Source organism: Corella eumyota, chromosome 3, assembly GCF_963082875.1.
Source record: "Corella eumyota chromosome 3, kaCorEumy4.1, whole genome shotgun sequence".
NCBI classification, from domain to species: Eukaryota; Metazoa; Chordata; class Ascidiacea; order Phlebobranchia; family Corellidae; genus Corella; species Corella eumyota.
The window spans coordinates 2109570-2127895 of NC_137492.1; the positions used below are offsets into that span (position 1 = coordinate 2109570).

General features: G+C 30.6%; 6 protein-coding genes across 6 annotated transcripts; 4 read left to right on the forward strand and 2 right to left on the reverse strand.

Moving 5' to 3' along the window:
* Window positions 1-141: 141 nt before the first annotated feature.
* Window positions 142-4104, forward strand: LOC145745178 (interleukin-1 receptor-associated kinase 4-like). The gene is made up of 10 exons (XM_082563184.1): window positions 142-390; window positions 614-698; window positions 910-1243; window positions 1431-1549; window positions 1744-1859; window positions 2029-2145; window positions 2220-2330; window positions 2465-2657; window positions 3042-3263; window positions 3481-4104. Exons 1-10 carry the CDS (start codon window positions 164-166, stop codon window positions 3529-3531), a joined length of 1575 nt encoding a protein of 524 aa, XP_082419310.1. The 5' UTR covers window positions 142-163; the 3' UTR covers window positions 3532-4104.
* LOC145745060 (tetraspanin-12-like) lies at window positions 3926-6672 on the reverse strand. Its single transcript, XM_082563050.1, has 6 exons — window positions 6604-6672; window positions 5858-6076; window positions 5601-5783; window positions 5231-5443; window positions 4469-4640; window positions 3926-4383 (listed from the first exon to the last, which is right to left on the reverse strand). The coding sequence occupies exons 1-6, from the start codon at window positions 6670-6672 to the stop codon at window positions 3926-3928; spliced, it is 1314 nt and encodes a 437-aa protein (XP_082419176.1).
* Window positions 6673-7571: 899 nt separating this feature from the next.
* LOC145745179 (bolA-like protein 2) lies at window positions 7572-8047 on the forward strand. The gene has a single exon (XM_082563185.1). The coding sequence runs from the start codon at window positions 7658-7660 to the stop codon at window positions 7919-7921; it is 264 nt and encodes an 87-aa protein (XP_082419311.1). The 5' UTR covers window positions 7572-7657; the 3' UTR covers window positions 7922-8047.
* Window positions 8048-8125: 78 nt separating this feature from the next.
* On the forward strand, window positions 8126-9715 carry LOC145746510 (tRNA (guanine(27)-N(2))-dimethyltransferase-like). The gene has a single exon (XM_082564806.1). The coding sequence runs from the start codon at window positions 8167-8169 to the stop codon at window positions 9634-9636; it is 1470 nt and encodes a 489-aa protein (XP_082420932.1). The 5' UTR covers window positions 8126-8166; the 3' UTR covers window positions 9637-9715.
* Window positions 9716-9725: 10 nt separating this feature from the next.
* LOC145745061 (tyrosine--tRNA ligase, mitochondrial-like) lies at window positions 9726-12575 on the forward strand. The gene is made up of 7 exons (XM_082563051.1): window positions 9726-10109; window positions 10526-10819; window positions 10991-11171; window positions 11425-11592; window positions 11763-11918; window positions 12048-12195; window positions 12333-12575. Exons 1-7 carry the CDS (start codon window positions 9791-9793, stop codon window positions 12573-12575), a joined length of 1509 nt encoding a protein of 502 aa, XP_082419177.1. The 5' UTR covers window positions 9726-9790.
* Window positions 12576-12643: 68 nt separating this feature from the next.
* On the reverse strand, window positions 12644-18280 carry LOC145744881 (F-box and leucine-rich repeat protein 13-like). Its single transcript, XM_082562847.1, has 16 exons — window positions 18154-18280; window positions 17941-18044; window positions 17755-17848; window positions 17509-17651; window positions 17300-17379; window positions 17022-17199; window positions 16747-16908; window positions 16407-16575; window positions 15916-16073; window positions 15493-15664; window positions 14992-15179; window positions 14680-14895; window positions 14398-14524; window positions 14032-14250; window positions 13653-13816; window positions 12644-13033 (listed from the first exon to the last, which is right to left on the reverse strand). The coding sequence occupies exons 1-16, from the start codon at window positions 18226-18228 to the stop codon at window positions 12916-12918; spliced, it is 2367 nt and encodes a 788-aa protein (XP_082418973.1). The 5' UTR covers window positions 18229-18280; the 3' UTR covers window positions 12644-12915.
* Window positions 18281-18326: the final 46 nt, after the last annotated feature.

Here is an 18326-nt window from a genome sequence, read left to right on the forward strand (position 1 = left end):
AAAATGTATATAAATTATAAATTGTACTGCTCTATGTATTAAAAAAGTGTTTTTTAAATTAGGTTAACATCATTTTGTTAGTTGTAACTTTTTTTTCTTATGTATTTTTTTATTTTAAATATGCTTCGTTTTTTTAGAATTGGCTTTCTAATAATCAAATAAAATGAGCTCTTATCGGACAAATGTGTCGTTTAGTTCGTTGCCTTCGGTTTCTACGTCAAATCGAATAACACCAAACACTTATATTCGAAACCTACCTTACACTGTTTTAGTGAAAATAGCAGAGGATTTGGATCCTATTGGAACAGCTACAAATTGGAAGGATTTTATTCTAAAGATTCCAAAAAGCAATACAAATTCAGAACCTAAATACAGTATTCAACAAATAAGGTATTTAATATAATTTAACTCATAATTATTGCTGCAAACTCTTTGTTATAAAACCTTTTTCTTGAATTTTATTTATATATTTACTTTTTTGTTTAGATGTAAAGCTTTATATAAATAATATAAACAGATTTATACTTTTTAGTGCCTGATGTTTTTTAACTTCAATTATTTTATTTAATTTTGAGTTAAATAGAAATTATTTTATTTCATGTTTCATTGACAGAACATTTGAAAATTTATCAACTCGAGGTGAGAGTCCAACAATGGGAATAATTGATTCATGGTCAACTTCAAATTCAACCGTCCAGGTCTGACAAACTTTATTTTAAGATTAAACAAATTATTGTTTAGGCTCCAGCTTAACATTTAAGTTAAAATGTTACAAGTTTCATAGATAAAATCAAAGTATTATGGTTAGTGTTAAGAAAGAATTTTTAAAGAAAAAATTAAATGAGTTTATGCATAAATGTAATTAAGTTTGGTAAACATCACCTATTTCCTAATCAAATATTTTTTCAGGATCTCCTGAATGTTCTTTCATCACTTCAACTCTACAGCTTAGTAAATCTAATCCAAGAAAAACTAACTGATGCCCCTCCACGTCCACCCCCTTTACCACAGAGGCTCCCTACTTATGATGAATCAATGAATGGGGTAAGAGCCCTCAATCAATATGGTTTACGCCCTCATGTACCCCCAGTTGAGTCTGAGAGTTGTAACCCAATGGGGCTTACTTATCTGCGACAACTAACTGAGCATGACTCATCTTTGAGTGTCACTCCACAAATGTCTGAACAACTGAAACCAACCTCTGAAGGATTGCCTTCTTCGTTGAAAGGGCTAAGTCTAGAAAGTAAGTTGAAATTCTTCAATTATTTAAATTACAGTGTTGTGGGTAATTCAACTATTACTGGACCTCAAAAATATACTTAATATTACTTCATAATTCCTAATATTACTTCATAGTTCTTGTGCACTTACAGGGCAGAGTAACTATAAGGATTTTCAAGTTTTTTATTGTTTTGAATTTTTATTTTTAGTGTCTTCCTTTTCTTACTCAAATCTTAAAATGTTGACATCGGATTTCAACGATTCATTAAAATTAGGGGAGGGAGCTTTTGGGTCAGTTTTTCAAGGTCAATTAGCTCCATCATCACAAGTTAGTTAAATCAATTTTTAAATTACCAACGCCTTGTTTATTTAAAATTGCAGTGTTTATCCTGGGCAAGGTTTAAAAGCTAATTTTAAAACTAAACATTTTGATACATGCACCTGTTATTTTTTCTCACACTTAAAATTTTAAGTGATTTTTTGAAAAGTATTATTAATATTATATAATATTGTTTGTTTTAGGGTAACAACAGTTTAGAAGCACGTCTAATTGCAATAAAAAGATTAAAGCTGGACACCCCAGAATTTGCTTCTGCCATTACTGAACAATTCAAAAAAGAAATACACACAATATCAGAGTAAGAACAAAATATAATTTGTAAAAACCTTATATTTAAATTAGTCTTATGTGGTTAAATGCAGAGATTAAATAAAAAAGTGTCTCATAAGTGTATTGCTAAATACTTGATTTAATATAAGTCTGTAGTTAACTCTGTTTATCCTAATGCTGTTATGTTGTTTATATAGATTACAGCATGAAAATATCCTTCCACTTATGGGATACTCGTGTGATGGTCCTGAATTATGTTTAATATATGATTACATGTACAACGGTTCACTTAGTTCAAGTTTAGAGGCATGCAGGTAATAAAATGTTGCTTAATGTATTAAGTATTTGCCTTGATGAACAATGGTATAAAATAATGTTTTACATGTAGGAAGAAAGAGAAAATTTTAACCATCCCACAAAGATTGGAGATAGCTAGAGGGGCAGCAGCTGGAGTAGCTTATCTACATGAACAAAAACTTATACACAGAGATATAAAAAGGTAATTAGCTTGGTGGTTTAATTTTGGCATGAAGTTTTGGGCAGGGAATGAAATTTTGACATAAAGTTAATAAAATTTAGCATATTGTCATTAAAATTATATTAAATAAGCTTTTGAGATTATTATTTTTTTAGCTCAAATATTTTACTTGATTCTGAAATGAAACCACGAATCAGCGATTTTGGGTTGATCCGATCCACGAGTAACAATGATGCATCACAAATGAGCACGAAAACGACGAACCCCATCGGAACAATGGTTTATATGTCCCCTGATGCTTGCCGAGGTGTTGTTTCATATGCAATGGATGTTTACAGTTTTGGGGTTGTAAGTTAAATGAAATTATTCAATTGTAGTTAAGTGCAGCGTGGTGAAGTAGTAAGAACACATGCATAAGTTAAATGTTATTATTCACTTGTGGGGCAGCATAGTGAAGTAGTAAGAACACATGCAACACCACATGAGGCCCTTGGTTCAATTCCCACTACTCTCATGCTGTAGCGCCCTTGAGTAAAGCGCTATAAACTGTATGAACTCCTGCTAAGTCGGCATTTAATCAGCGGCATAATTACCAGGCAATTATAATCTCCATAATATCTGGGTCGGAATAACTGACGTTACTCCATGTTTAAGTCGCGCATTTCATCAATTGATTTTAAGCTTATTTAATATTATAAATTCACTCTCAGACTCTATATTTTACTACAACAGGTATTACTAGAACTGCTGACTGGGGCTGCAGTCTTAGACAACGACAGAGATCCAATTAACCTCCCAATGTACATAGAAGAAAATATCGACAAAGGGGACGAAATTTGGACCTTTTTTGATAAAACAGCGGGGAATTGGAATCAGGAAATTGGTGAATTGTTGTACGAACTTTCAAGTAATTGTCTTGAGTATAAGAGACAAAAAAGACCAACAATGAAAAGGGTAAAATATATTTTTGAAATTTTGTTATAAAAATTCAGATGAATATTTTGAGTTATACTAGCAGCGTGATGTAGTGGTCAGAACATTTGGCTTTCCTTCATGAGGTCCTGGGTTTGATCCCCTCTGCTCACACTCTTTTTAAAGCTAGTTTTTTTTAATAAGGTTTAAATTTTTAAACCAATAACTGAATAACTAATTCATTTTAAATTTTGTTTAGGTTGTAGCTGAACTAACAGTTTTATGCAAAAAGAATGAAAGTCAAAGTTAGTGTTCTATTAAATTATACATTTTTGTCCATTTTTCACACCAAAAACACATAGCGGCAACATATTTTTTTGCTTTTATATATATTAAAATACGTTTTTTTTAAGATGTGTAAATATAATACACTAGGATTATTTATTGCCAAATTTTTTTGCCAGTTTTGTGTTGCAGTATTCCATATTTTAACATCCCTTTGTAATTTAAAATTTGTTTTGTTAACTAATTTTATTTCTGGATAATATTTTACCTTATAAACTCTTTTAAATTTTATTTACAAAATAGAAGAAACACTTTTAAATAAAGGGGTAAGCAATGTACATTGTAGAATTACCAGACAATGTGAATGGGTAATGTTGCAAGTAAAATTATGAACTTTTTGAAAAATGCAAATCAATTTCTTATTCCTGTTGTTTTAACACATATGGGGTTGTATTTATATTAGTATCTCTTTTTTCAGTACTGTCAGGTAAATTTAAGTTTGGTTGTGATTCAAGCATGGAATTTTGGTCATTAACTTTACTGTTATTGCCTGTTATGTCACTCAAGTCACTTTTACCAGACCTAGAAACATCCCTTTTTACAGGAATCAGTTTTTGCCTTTGTTCATTGGATTGATTATGCAATGCGCTACATAATTCACAAAACCCATGCCCTTTATCTACCACAGGATAAGGGTGTTGTCTGTTTTTGTGTCTTTTATCGGTGCGACTTGATCCTGAGCTGTGTCTGTTTTTTTTGTGCACAGTTACTGGGTTGGGATCAAATTGGACAAATTTTGTTTCGTTTTGATGGTCTGAAAATTGTTTTTCTTTTTCAATTTCAATCACATGAAAGTTGGAGTCACTACAGTAAGCTACTGAATAATAAACAAAAATTATTTAGCTTAATCTAAGTTAGTAAAATAACTTATCTAATACACTTTAAAATTAAGTTAACTGTACCTTCTTTTAAATCACTTTTTTGATTTTGAATTAACTTTTTCTCTTGATTTTCATATTGATTTTCATTTTGTTGCCTATTTAATGAGTAGAAATAAGGGTCCCCAAAATTTTTGGGTCGTTGGGTGAAGCAAAACATCAGCCATAGTTTGAGTGTGAGCACCATCACCAAAAACTAAAAAATAATTATTTTTTTTTAAAGGAACATTGCTAAAAACAAAATTTATAATACAAAGACTAGATAACATAGGAATTCTTTATCAAAGTAGTTAAAAAATTAATAATAGAGCAGAGGCAATAATTAAAACAACATAGGTTTGTATCAAGTAATTTTGTTTTTGTAATTTAGATTCTAGTTAAACCAACATAGCCTTACTCATTTTAACTTTTTATTAACTGACGTTTTGCGGTTCATATTTTTATGTTTTGCATACACAAAATACCGTAAGTGCAAACAGAGTTATAATATTAAAAAATAGAGAACAATACAGTGTCCTATATTGTTGGTCGTAATCTATAAATTTAAGACTTTTTATTACTAAAGCAAGGATAGGAAAGGCACAACTAAATAAATGACAAACGGTATATAAAACTGTCAGCGATAAATCACGTAGGATTTTACGATCATAAGCGCATATAAAATAAAATTCGCGGTTTTAAAACTATTTCTCGTTAAACTGCTTTAAAAAAACTTATTCTAGCCCTTTGTATACGTCAATCCTTATAGAAATTACCGAAATTTGTGTAGTAAAGTTTGTATTTTACCTGTATAACTCCCATAACAACTGTTACATAAGCGGTGGATGGGATCAGCTGGGTTGAGCCTAGAAAGTCGAGCATTGGTTTTCCGCAGCCGATTATCTCGGGCAATTCGTTAAGGCAAACCTCGTCAATTAAACCATTTGAACAACAGGAACTTAGCATTAATGGATCTTCGTTGACCCAATCATTATAATCGTAAACACCACAACATTGAAACTTAAAAAATAAAAAACAACTATATCTAAAATATAATGTTTTAGTATTGCCTTTTTAAACTTAAACATGTGACGTCAATTTAGCATTTTGTATGACGTCACTATTTGATTGATTGTATAATATGACGTGTTATATTATAATTTAGATCATAAATTACTTTGTGTTGGACGTCGTTCCAGGCGTTTTTAAACCAGAAAAACGAAGGTTTGCCAGCATATTTTTCGATGTTGAACTTGAGTTGTTGCAAGTCGTTGTCGCTGTAACTTAAATCCGTGCTCAGCATCCGCCAAATCCCAGCGCTCAGTTCAACAAAAAAAGTCACCAAGATTGAAAAGAAAAACTGCAAAAAAATTACATTGTTATGTCTTTTGTTGTAGTGTACTTCATTTAATTATAAAGTGTATAAGTACATACCCAGCCCAGCAATATCTGGCTCTCTGTAAATGCGCCACAGCAGCCCAGGCACCCAATCACAAAAAAGAAGCACGAAACCGAGATAAGAACTGGAAAGACAACTGGAAAAAATAAGTTCAGGTAAAAATTTCCGGCCGATGTGTTCTCTGTAACCAAGGCGATTTTGCTGAATTCGTCTCGGATAATAGTAGATAAAGCCAAGACAGATATACTTAGCACCTATAACATAATTTAATTTGTTAAATGTAGAATATAAATCACATTAACAAAGCCTTTAAAACAATTGATAGCCTAATAAATAGACAGCATCATAAAGTCAATATTGTGACAAATTTGTACAATTTTAAGCTAAAGTTAATTAATTAAAATCAACTAGTTTTGGGCAAGATTTTGTGCCAAAAAAATTGTACATAATTACGTTAACCCCTTCTTGATTTTTTAACTCTGTATATAATTTGCTAATCTATATTTTGCATTTGTCAACATAATGATATCAAAATGTCTATGTTAAACAAACACTTATCTTAATTATATTTCATAAGTATCTTAGGGTAATGATTTATGAAGTCTTTATCAGTAGGTAATTTTGTACTCTTTTAGCAATTAACTTCGCTAAAGTTTAACCTGTTTAACCTTTAAAATCAAGCGACTTGATACAGTAAATATTGTTAAAATTTAATAAGATCATAAAATTTAATTACCAGAATTTAAAATTTAAATACAAAATAAATTCTCAAATATATTACCCATAAAATGACAACTAAAGATGCCAAAAATAATGTTAATATTCTTCTTAAACCTTCTTTATTTTTCATGTTTATTTGTACAAGGTTAATGTTTTAACATATATTTAATTAACAAAATATCTGTAAACAATATCAATACAATTCTCTGTAACATATTTTATTAAAAATTACCTACAACTTTGTTGTTTTTTAGTACGCATTTTTAAGTTTTCTATTTGACCTGCTTATATTTTCATTTTTCAATGTTGTAAAATTCATGTCGCTCATACTGACTAACCTGTCGATATATTTATTAAGGTAGGACCATTGTGTTTACACATACTCTTATCACTGGCATATGTAAACGTTAGTTTTGTTACTTATAAACTATATCGTATAGCGTGCGCCACTTTAAGCATCAGGGAACGCCAATAATCCGACGAGGTGAAATTATTTAAACAAAAAGTAATGAAGTCCAATATACCTTTGCTTTTAATTCCTTGCTTGCAAAAAGTTAGATATATTCAAAAAAATAAGAATCATTTTTATTTAATTAAATGCAAATATTCTTTTAAATGTAATTCTAAAAACGAAGTGCATTCCGAATCTAAGTACATTGTAAAAAACACATTTGCATTCGCCGTCAGTACTTACTACAAAAGTTTGGTTTTCAACACACTTTTTACAATTTATTTTATATTAACTTATAAATAAAAGTTATTTAATCGATTGGGTAAACAAATATTGTAGGTGGGGTCGGGGTGGGAAGTTTTTTTTAACCAGAGCCAATATTAATAAAATTCTAAACTTTTTCTAATTAACTTAAATTTTTTATAAATGTTTTAAACCCCTAACAAATCTACCAGACTCTATTTATTTTCTAAACCTCTTACAAATCTGGTTATTCCGGAGCACTTGTGCCTGTAGGCCCCTTTTCGGGTTCCTACCCGGACAAGCATGTTTTTTTAGGGTAACCACCCCACGTTTTTTCAGATTTATTGCACGAAAATTTTTAAATTGTTAAGAACTAGCTTATATATTAACTGTCAATTAATACTAAAATACAGCAATCACTATGAGTATTACTGCCGAAAGTTTGCAGGAAAAGTTAAAAACTTCTCTACAAGCAGAACACGTCGAAGTAGTGGACATTTCGCCAAACATGTGCGGCTCTAGTTTTAAAGTAATAGTTGTGTCTTCGATGTTTGAAGGTAAAAGTCGCTTACAACAGCAACGAATGGTAAACTCAACGCTTGCTTCTGACATGGAATCAATCCATGCTTTGACACAAAAAACTTACACCCCTGAATCTTGGAAAAAATTTAATTCACAAAACTAAAAATTCAGAATAAAAGAAATATAATTTACATTGTATAAATTAGAAACAATATTTGATTATTGTCAGTTTGTTAAAAAATATTTATGTTTAGTGTAACCTTTTAAATTTTATAATTGTTATTTTCATATGCCTTTTTATATTGTTTAAGATTGCAACTTATTAAGCTGCCTTAAATAATTTTATTTATGCACAATTATTAGAAAACTGTGTTTAAAATTTATATATTTTAAAATTAAAATCAGAAAATGAATAATGATAGCAATTGGAGTAAACCTATGATAGAGAATAATGTGACATATAAAATTCCTTTATCATATAATAACAAATGGATGCTCAAAAGATTAATTAAATTGCGAGATCTGGATTTGGGCAGAGCTATATCTTTATGCTGTCTTGCTGTTACTTGTGCAGAAACAGAAGGCCAATTTCAAGCAAATGATGCTTCTGGATTACTGGGTTTGGCGGGAATTCAATGGGTTAAAAATTTGAGTAGCAATGTAAATGTTGTTATAAATACAACCAGAGATAGTAAGGATCATGTTCTTCAATGCTTGCAAGAAAATTCATGTTTATCAAAAAATGTTGAAGTAGTTTCAGAGGATTGTAATGTGTTGTTGCATCAACGAAAGTGTAATTTTGTATTTCTCGAAGTATGTAGTTCTGTGATTACTCACTTTGATTCTGTGATGCGGTGTATTAACCACAACGGTCTTATTTGCCTCAGCTGTACTGGTATTGAGACAATCTTTAATACATGTTCAGATACTGCACAAAGGCTATTCAGTGCAAAATTAACAAAAACTGAATACTCAAGAGAGATGGGAGTGAGGGTATTAATTGCTAATATGGTAAGGGCAGCTGGGAGATGGAATAAAGGACTTAGTGTTGAATTGTGCTCTGTAACAGATCAAGGAATAACTATTGTTTGTAGGGTACTTAAAGGTTCTAAACATGGTGACAAAAATGTGTTAAATATTCAATCACTTGCTCATTGTCAAAGCTGTCAGAATCGCCGGTTTGTGCCCGATTTTAAGTATACATCATCTATGGTTTCAGGTTTAACATCATGTTTGGTATGTAAGAGTGATACAAATGTTCCTATTTTGCTACTTGGTCCTATGTGGTCTGGAAATATTTATAACTCAACATTTTTGATGAATATTTTGTATGAAGCCAAAAGGTTAAGTGTGAATATCAAAAATCAAAACTTTATTGAACTTCTAATTTCTGAATCGAATTGTTTTTCAAGTTCATTGGATGAAAAATCTTTTAATGCAAAAATGCATCAGACTATTAAAGTCACAATGTTAAATAATAATAACAGATTACTTAACACAGAAACCCAGGTTTTAGCAAGCAACAAAAATGGTGAACCAAATGAAAAACGGCAAAAAATTGAAACAAAAGGTGAAGAAAAAAATCTGGAAAATAAATCTTTAAAGCCTGCACTACCATTTGAAATTGATGATAATATCTTGAATGAATTTAAAATTTTACCCGCTCCTTCTTTCTTTTTTGACATCCAACATCATGGTATTAAGGGAGGGAATCCACCTAGGATTAATGTTGTTATAGAGAAATTAAGAATGCAAGGGCATCGAGCAAGCCGAACTCATTTTTCTCCCAGAGGAGTCAGGACTTCTGCTTCCCTGGATCAATTTTTAAAAGTTTTAAACTCGCTTTGGAAAGAAACAGTTTCTAATCAAAAAGTGTAACATTAAATTTGGCAAGGAATATTTAAAAAAAAAAAAACTAGACTACCATTGGTTCATTTTTGATATATAGTTTTTTTACTATGGGTAAAACTTTTTCTAAAATTTATTTTTAAACCTTTTTTAAATTTTGCTTTTAGGAAAAAAATTATTTATAATGTCTAGATACGTTATACGCAGTCTTTGTCAGCACTATAAATGCAAACAACTACTCTCAATTATCCCAAAACATTCAACAACCTCAGCTCATTTACACATATCAACTCGACAGAATGTAAAAACAGACATAACTCCCAAAACAGTGCTGGATTTAAATGAAAGAGAAATATTTGTTGATATTTTTCCACCAGCTGGTATTGCACAAGAATATTTCACAAAGAAACAAACTTTTTATTGTGGGTTTGACCCAACTGCAGATAGTTTACATGTAGGGAATCTTGTTGCTATAATGGCTCTACTTCATTGCCAAAGAGCAGGTGAATTGAATCATTATTGTTTGGTTAAAAATTAAATTTTAAAATGTATAGTAATAGATTTTTACTATAGTCAAAATCATTGTACTAGTGCACAAACACATAATGGCAGTGTGGTGTAGTTGTCAGTACACTTGACTTTACCCTAGGAGGTTTTGGGTTTGATTCCCACTGCTTTTATGCTGAAGAGTCCATAAGTAAAGCATTATAAACGGTATAAATTCCTGCCATGCCAACACTTAATCAGCAGCTTACTTATCAGTTAATCACAATTTTAATATTGCAAACTGCCAAAGGCAAAAGACTGGGTTAAGGTAACTCATGTTACTCTATGTTTAGGTTGCACTTTCGACTTTTCCACATCAAGGATAAAGATGTATACTAAAAAAAATGTTACAACAATATTTATTGTATGACAGGTCATGATGTAATAACTGTAATTGGCACGGCAACAGCAAGAGCTGGAGACCCTAGCGACCAAACAAAAGATCGAAATATTTTAGACAAAAAAATAATTAAAGAAAACGGGAAAAAAATTTCTGCGAATCTTCAAAATATTTTTGACAACCACGCAACACATGTTTATGATAACCGCTTTACCAAAAATTTGCCATCTTTTAAAATATTGTCAAATAATAACTGGTACAAAAACCTAAATGTTATTGATTTTGTTTCAAATATTGGGAAATATTTTCGACTGGCCCCTATGATGTGTAAGTAAATGTGGAATAAAATATAGCCAGTTACTAAATTTTATTCTTAAATTTTGCCCATCTTATATGCAAAATACAAGGTAATAAAAAGAAATAAAAAACATGAAAAAAATCTTTAATTTTTAACCTTTAAAAATAAATTTAAAAAATTAAAAAATTTGAATTTTTCAGATATGAAATTTATAAAAGATCGTATAAGCAGTAAAGAAGGTTTGCTGTTATCTGAGTTTTTCTACCAAGTTTTTCAGGCTTATGATTGGAAATATTTACATGATGAACATAAATGCTCGTTCCAGATTGGAGGAATGGATCAGCTGGGGAACATGACAGCTGGGCAACAACTTATTAAAAAGTAAAAAAAAAATTATAAGACTTAATAAAATAATGGATTTTTTAAGCATTTCAAGTTAGTAATTTATGTATTGTATGCGTAAAAAGTGTTGTGTGGTCTATAAAGATATATTGCTTTTTGGATAATTTTGATATTGAATTTTGAAACTTTTTTGTGTATTTTTTCCTCAATTTTTGGATTTTTATACTTTGACTTATATTTCAACCTTTTCAGCCCTTTTTAATAAATATTTTTTAATTCAACAAAACTTCAGGACCAGCCACAAGCCAGTATTTGGCTTACTAACCCCACTGGTTACAACTCCAAGGGGTCAAAAACTTGGTAAAACTGCTGGGAATACTGTATGGCTCAATCCTGAAAAGACTCCTCCTTTTGAGTTTTATCAATATTTCTACCGCCAGCCAGATGCTATGGTAGAAAAGTAAGTTACAAGTTTTTGGAAGATTTGCCATTTTGTAGTAAAACAGGTAGCGTGGTGTAGTGGTAGACCACTTGGATTTACTACATGAGGTTCTCGGTTCAATCCTGGCTACCTTTCTCACATTGAAAATAAATATTTAAAGTAAAAAAAAATTAAACAAATCTGTTTAGATTTTTAAAGCTGTTTACGTTCATCGATTTAAAATCAATTGATGAAATAATGACAAATCATAAACAACATCCAAAAGATAGGCAAGCTCAGCAAGTGTTAGCACGAAATGTTTGCAAAATTGTTCATGGGCCGGAAGGGCTGGCTTCTGCAGAAAGGTAACATTATTTTATCTGTCATAGCCTTTCTAAACTTAGTTGCAATAGCTAAATTGATGTGTAAATTTTAAGTATATTTTCTCATCTTTTAATTAGAATTTTTGCAAAGTAATTTGATTTATGTTTTAGATGTACATTAGCATTATACAGCAGTGAGAATGAACATCTTGAATGTTTATCAGAAGAAGAAATTGCAACAACTTTTAGCGGTTCAAATATTGTGGATTGTGTTCTAGAAATGGACACAACAATTTATGATGTTGCTGTACAAGCTAAGGTAAAAAAATTTCTAATTTTTTTGAGTTAAAAATTAGAAATATTTTTGTTATTGTTAATATTTCATTGTCAAAGTAAGATTTTTTCCTATTTTTAAGAAACAAAATATTAGAAAGTTTTAACTTTTTTGAAATAAAGGCAATTCCAGAGGGTTTAATGGGAGAAAATGTCATAAAAGCCGGCGGCATTCGAATAAATAACGAAGTCGTGACAAATCCTTTACAAATTCTACTTCAAGATCGTCATGTCCTTAAAAATGATCTTTCAATTTTGGTGGTTGGGAAGAAAAATCATTTTGTGATCAGATGGAAACTTCCTAGAGTTGAGTTTGAAGAAGATATTTCTATGCCTTTAATTTCGAAAAAGAAAAATTTTAAATAAAAAACTTTTATTTCGAATATAAATTTCAATATATGTTTATACAAAAAATATAAAAATAACTGTTCTAAAATGGAGGGACTATATATTGTAAGTTAAAAGAAAAACATGCAATTTTAAATCTCAAAGCGTAGCATTTTGTTCATAGTTGTGTATAAAATATCACAGTGGTATTTTAAATACTGTTTTGAGCACTTTAAATTGCACAAAAGTAACTAGAGAATACTTATAAAATTTAAATTTTTAAATATAGTTGTGTAAGCACATAGAGAATAATAGCTAAATATAGCAGCTTGCTAAACATATTCTTAGATGTTTAGTCCTTGGAATTATTTTTTAAAAGTTAGTCAAGGACTGGTTTATTCTTGCGAGAGTTGTTCTCATAATTGTACCAACTTGGGACATGGTCGCTGCTGTATTCTAAGTGTTCAATTCTACTCTGCATTCGTTGCACAACAGATCTATAACAAAAGTGTAACATTTCATTACTCTACAGACAGTTATAAATGAAAGCAACCGTTTTCAAAACTGGATATCTTTTTTTTAGTATTTTACCCATTCCGTTTGGTAAAATATCTTCGATTTTACTATAATAAAGGTAAGGGGACTTAAAGTCTGTCTACACATAAGGTTTTGTGTTTGATTCCCACTGCTTATATGCTGTTGTTGCGGTAAGTAATGTGCTAGCTATACTTAATTCTTAATATAAGTTAAAAGGAATTAATATATCTTATGTAATTTCAATGCAAAAATACATTTTATGAACCGGCAGCGTGGTGTAGTGATAAGAACTCTTGCTACACTACCATGAGGTCGTGGGTTCAATCCCCACTGATCTCAAGCTGTAGCGCCCTTGAGTAAGGCGCTATAAACGGTATGAACTCCTGCTGAGCCAGCACTTAATCAGCAGCATAATTACCGGGCAATTATAGTCTCTATAATATCCCAAACTGCCACAGGCAACTCGAGACTGGGTCGGAGTAACTTATGTTACTCTATGTTTAAGTCGCGCATTCGACTTTCCCACATCGAGGATAAAGATATATATACAACAAAAAAAAAAAAAAAAAAATTTCCTACTTGGTTATACTGCGGCAATACAGGAGTGTTAAGGTTCTTAGTTGTTTGCATCCCTTTCTTAAGTACTTTAATGCACGGTCACTGATATGAATACAACCTGACAAGTTAAGGTTGTGAACGTAATGACAAACTCCTGATAAGTACTGGATGCTTAAATCAGTAAGCTAAAAAAAAATTTAAATTAAAAAATCAATTTTAGTGTATGGTTTAAGGTTGAAACACAGCATATTTAAAGACATTTATTATCCTGTTTATATATGCACAATAAAATTACATTCAAGCAAGTATAAGGTGTTAATTAATTTTAATATTTAAAATACCTTTAACCCTTTTTTTGTTAAAGTTATGGCTTAAAAATTATTAAGTATTTAAGTCTTACTTTTGGGCAACCAGCAACGTTTAAACACACCAAATGTCGGCAACAAAATGCCAAATTTTTGATAGCTGCATCACTTAGAGCCATACAATGTGAAACATCCAATGATTCAAGATCTTTAACTTGTTGGCAAAACTTTTGCAGTCCCAGATCAGTGATTCCAGAACACTCCGATAAGACAATCGACTTTAAACGACTGTTAACTGCAAGTGAAGTAAGGCCCTGTATAATACATAAGTAGTGTTTGAAGATTAGGATTTAAATGTAAAATACGATGCAAAATGGATTGAAAAAATCATGAAAAATACGTAAAGATTGAATGCTAGTAAAACAAATATTAAAACAACAAAAAAGTTTTAGTAGAAGAACCTGATTTTTAATGTTAGTTCCTGATAAATCCACATGTAATAAAGATGCCATACTACCCATTAGTTCAATACCAGCATCTGTAACATGCTCACAAAAACAAAGACTTAGATGTGTTAAACTGTGGCACCTAATAACAAAAAAAAACAAACAATATAAAAAAATTGTTTAAGTAACCATTAAAAACAACTGAGACAACTTGATTTAGACAGAGTACCCAGATTTATTCTAAGTAAGGCTAAAAAATCCGTCGTACAATAAAAAAAGAAAACGAATATTTGTTACCTTTGAGCTATCCTTAGAAGAGAAACATCACTAACTCTCACACAGTTTGTCAGATTCATTTCCCTTATTTTATTCCCAGATGGACCTTCAACCATTTGCCTAACCCCTGAGTCACTTATTCTTACACAATCAGCCAGATTTAAGACTATTATATTTCTTAATGGTGAGATTGCCTTCAACATCATGTCTGTCAATTTTTGGCAATCTACTACATACCTTGACAAAAAAATGTATAAAAATTAGTAAACGACGCTTACAAATTTTTAAAGAAAAATGCATCAGTTTTAGCATGAAAGCAATGTTTTTACTTACAGATGAGCTAAAAATGGGCATGATTTTCCAATAGTTTTGAAAGTGTTATCAGTGATCATAAAATTGCCCTCGATCCTTAGCTTTTGTAATTTTTTTCCCTGAGCCAGTGCATTAAATGCAGAATCTCCAATATTGGGTGAACCCAAAAATGAAGCAGCTCTAATGTTTGTGCATTTTTCTGATAAACTCTAGCAAAAAATAAATTACTTAACATAAGTAAAAATAGCCCAAAATATAAAGGTTTTAGAATTTAATTAAAAAACAGTATATTTAAAATAGGTGATTAGTAGTTGGCTCAGCAGAGTTTATATCTTTATAGTTTCTTACTCAAGGTTGCTACAGCAACAGTGGTGATTAAACCTAGGACCCTATGTAGTAAATTCAAGTGTTCTAACTACCAAACCAGGCTGGTGTTTGTTATAATTAATGTATTTAGAAATTAAACCAGTTAAATCAACAATATTTTCTGCAAGTTATATTTAAAATTAAAACTGCACTTACTATCATTCCTTGATCAGATAGTGTTGGCATATCATTGAGAAATATTGACTGCAAACTAATACAACCATTTGCAACATGCTGAAACCCAACATTTGTGACTTGTAAGCATCCAGATATATCTAAGTAGGTCAGCTTTCTGCAACCTTTGCCAGTTGCAAGGTAATATAAACCCCTATAATACAAATAAATGCGAAAATTATAAAGATTGATAATATCTAATGTAATGTATAAAGATTAATAAAAAATTTCAAAATTTTACGAACATTGGCCATTTTATAGTTTAGTTTATAGCATGAATTTAAATATAATAAAAGTACAAACTTTAGTAATAAAATAATGCACAAAAATACAGTAATGGGATTTAAATATGAGATAAACATTTAGAACCATTAAAACACATTTCAACTTTGTAATTCAACATACCTATCTGTATACTTTTCACAGTAAGCTAGACTTAGATATTGCATATTTAGACAGCATCGGGCCAGAGTTCTTAGAGTGCCATCAGTGATATCAGTATGGGATAAATTCATGTACAGTAAAGTAGGGCAACCTTCAGCAATAGTTCTCATTACTTCGTCCTGTTAAATATTTATGAATTCTTTAACAATTAACAAAGTATTTGACAAGTATTGACAAGGTGTAGTGATCAGAACACTTGGGTTCACTACATGAGGTCCTGGGTTCAATCCCCACTGCTCTTGTACTGTAGCGCCCTTGAGTAAGGGGCTATATACAGTATAAACTCCTGCTGCGCAAACATTTAATTAGCAGCTTAATTATTGGGCAATTATAATCTATAATATTCCAAACTGCCAAAAACATCTCAAGACTGGGTTGCGGCCAATTCACTGTTTTATCATAAATTAGCTCCAAATAAATATTTTTTATTAAATTGGTATTATTTTGCTTACGTTTACACCTTTGCACTCTGATAAGTTTAAATCCTGAAGATTTCTGCATTCTGAAATTGATTTAAAAGTTGGCCAATGAACCAAATAACATTGTCTGAGATTTAAATGAAGTAAATAGGGGCGACATTTTTGGAGGCATTGGATCACAATCTTATCATTGACAGTACATCTAAAAAAAATTTAAATTACTTCACAAAATAAAAGTATTTAAAATACAAGTTTTTAATTTAAATTGCTTAGGGATTCAAATATTTTTTAAGCAACCCTTGAAAAATGTCTTTATGTAGTGTCTCTATTATATTGATATTTGATATTAAAATCCAAAAAATACAAATCTTACCTTGATCTTAATTGGGAGAAATTGAGATGACTCCATAGAGTAGGAGCTCCAGTGATAACTTTCCAAGCTCTACAAACTCTGGCACATCTTCCAAGATCAATCAGATCAAGACAACTGAATATTTGAATGGCACATTTTCGGGGAAGAAGTGCAATATCATCTCTGAAACATAAAAAATATTAATTTTTGTTACCTAAAAAAAAATTTCTTCAACTTTTGTATGTTTTAAATTGGTGTAATTGTTGTTCAAAAAATCTTGAAAAATAGTGAATTACCTGTGGTTATCAGTTGTGAAATCTCCATTAACTTCTCCTTCTTCATCTAATTCTCCTCTCTCCAATCTCTCAAAATATTCTCTTGTTTTTCGGGCATCAACTGCTACCGCATGCCAGGCACAGAAGATAAGTCGGCACAAGGATAAGTTGTATACCTTGATCACTATTTGAAATCCACCTGTTAATTTAAAATGCATGCTTAAGTAATGTGTACATTAATGGCTGCAACAGCTTAATGAAATATACTGCACTAAGAAGTAGATAACCAATGCACTTACGGTCTTGTCTTTCTAGGACATAACACTTCCAAGCATTCCATTTTTTTAAGTATTTTCTCATAGTTTTATGTCGATTGTATCTGTACATAACACCAAAGATAAAAATACATAACAAACTTTTAATAAAATAATATTTATGGCATATTTTTACTTTAAAAGTGGCCCTGACTGAAAAGCATAATAATATTATAAGATAAACATCAAACAACCTTCTAGCAGATTGTAGTTGTTTGATCATGTTCCCTTTGCGATTCTTTTTATCCAAGTAATATTGCATCCAGGACTTAAAACATCTGCCTGATATTTTGGTGTGATAAAAACTGTACGCAGTTGCAAACATTTCTTCAGTTGGCTAAAAAAAAAAACAACATGAAAAAAGTTAATTATAATATTTTAAATAAGGCCTAAATAGTCTGTTGTGTAAATGCTTAGCTTATGTTTTAATTTAAACTTACCACAGTCTCTTCACCAAACAAAAACACTTCATCCAAATAACTTTCAGCAAGTTGCTGGATTTTTGGTATCATTTCTTCTGGGATAAACATGTCCCTAAAACATCATTTGGTATAATTAAAAATTAAAACATAATTTAGCACAACCAATCCTAGCCATTAGAACAAAATATAAAGGTATTTTCTTACCAAGAAGTACTGTAAGGTCCAACCATTTGGATTTTCTTTATACTTTTTATTATCCATCTTAAAGGGTCATCAGGGCAGAGTACAATAAGTCCGGTAAGCAAACACTATAAAATAAGCAAAAATGTTTAGTAACACCAGCGCAAAGCTGTACCAAAATAATATTATTTAAAAAAAAAAATTTATTATTAAAAGCAGTAAAGCAAATATAATTACCTCATAAACGTCAGGTAATTGATGAACTTTTAGATAACGTTTTAGTTCAGGGTCAATTCCTTGTATTGATGCCATTTTAAAAGCTTTATAACATTACTAAGTTGGTACCGAATAGATAAGAATCAAGATCAAAGTAACAAATGTTATCAACAACAACAAAACGGAAGCGGCTT

What these genes read in the sequence shown, in the direction of transcription:
- LOC145746510 (XM_082564806.1), top strand. Translation starts at nt 8,167, where the DNA reads ATGAATAATGATAGCAATTGGAGTAAACCTATGATAGAGAATAATGTG.
- LOC145745060 (XM_082563050.1), bottom strand. Translation starts at nt 6,672, where the DNA reads ATGAAAAATAAAGAAGGTTTAAGAAGAATATTAACATTATTTTTGGCA. An exon ending in CTTTAGTTGTCATTTTATGG is followed by an intron (nt 6,077 to 6,603) that starts GTAATATATTTG and finishes ATTATGTTATAG; the next exon opens with GTGCTAAGTATATCTGTCTT. An exon ending in GCCAGATATTGCTGGGCTGG is followed by an intron (nt 5,784 to 5,857) that starts GTATGTACTTAT and finishes ATTTTTTTGCAG; the next exon opens with TTTTTCTTTTCAATCTTGGT.
- LOC145745178 (XM_082563184.1), top strand. Translation starts at nt 164, where the DNA reads ATGAGCTCTTATCGGACAAATGTGTCGTTTAGTTCGTTGCCTTCGGTT. An exon ending in TACAGTATTCAACAAATAAG is followed by an intron (nt 391 to 613) that starts GTATTTAATATA and finishes TTTCATTGACAG; the next exon opens with AACATTTGAAAATTTATCAA. An exon ending in CTTCAAATTCAACCGTCCAG is followed by an intron (nt 699 to 909) that starts GTCTGACAAACT and finishes ATATTTTTTCAG; the next exon opens with GATCTCCTGAATGTTCTTTC.
- LOC145745179 (XM_082563185.1), top strand. Translation starts at nt 7,658, where the DNA reads ATGAGTATTACTGCCGAAAGTTTGCAGGAAAAGTTAAAAACTTCTCTA.
- LOC145745061 (XM_082563051.1), top strand. Translation starts at nt 9,791, where the DNA reads ATGTCTAGATACGTTATACGCAGTCTTTGTCAGCACTATAAATGCAAA. An exon ending in CCAGATGCTATGGTAGAAAA is followed by an intron (nt 11,593 to 11,762) that starts GTAAGTTACAAG and finishes AAATCTGTTTAG; the next exon opens with ATTTTTAAAGCTGTTTACGT. An exon ending in GGGCTGGCTTCTGCAGAAAG is followed by an intron (nt 11,919 to 12,047) that starts GTAACATTATTT and finishes TTTATGTTTTAG; the next exon opens with ATGTACATTAGCATTATACA.
- LOC145744881 (XM_082562847.1), bottom strand. Translation starts at nt 18,228, where the DNA reads ATGGCATCAATACAAGGAATTGACCCTGAACTAAAACGTTATCTAAAA. An exon ending in TTCTCCCAATTAAGATCAAG is followed by an intron (nt 16,576 to 16,746) that starts GTAAGATTTGTA and finishes AATTTTTTTTAG; the next exon opens with ATGTACTGTCAATGATAAGA. An exon ending in TATTGCCGCAGTATAACCAA is followed by an intron (nt 13,034 to 13,652) that starts GTAGGAAATTTT and finishes CTTTTGTTATAG; the next exon opens with ATCTGTTGTGCAACGAATGC.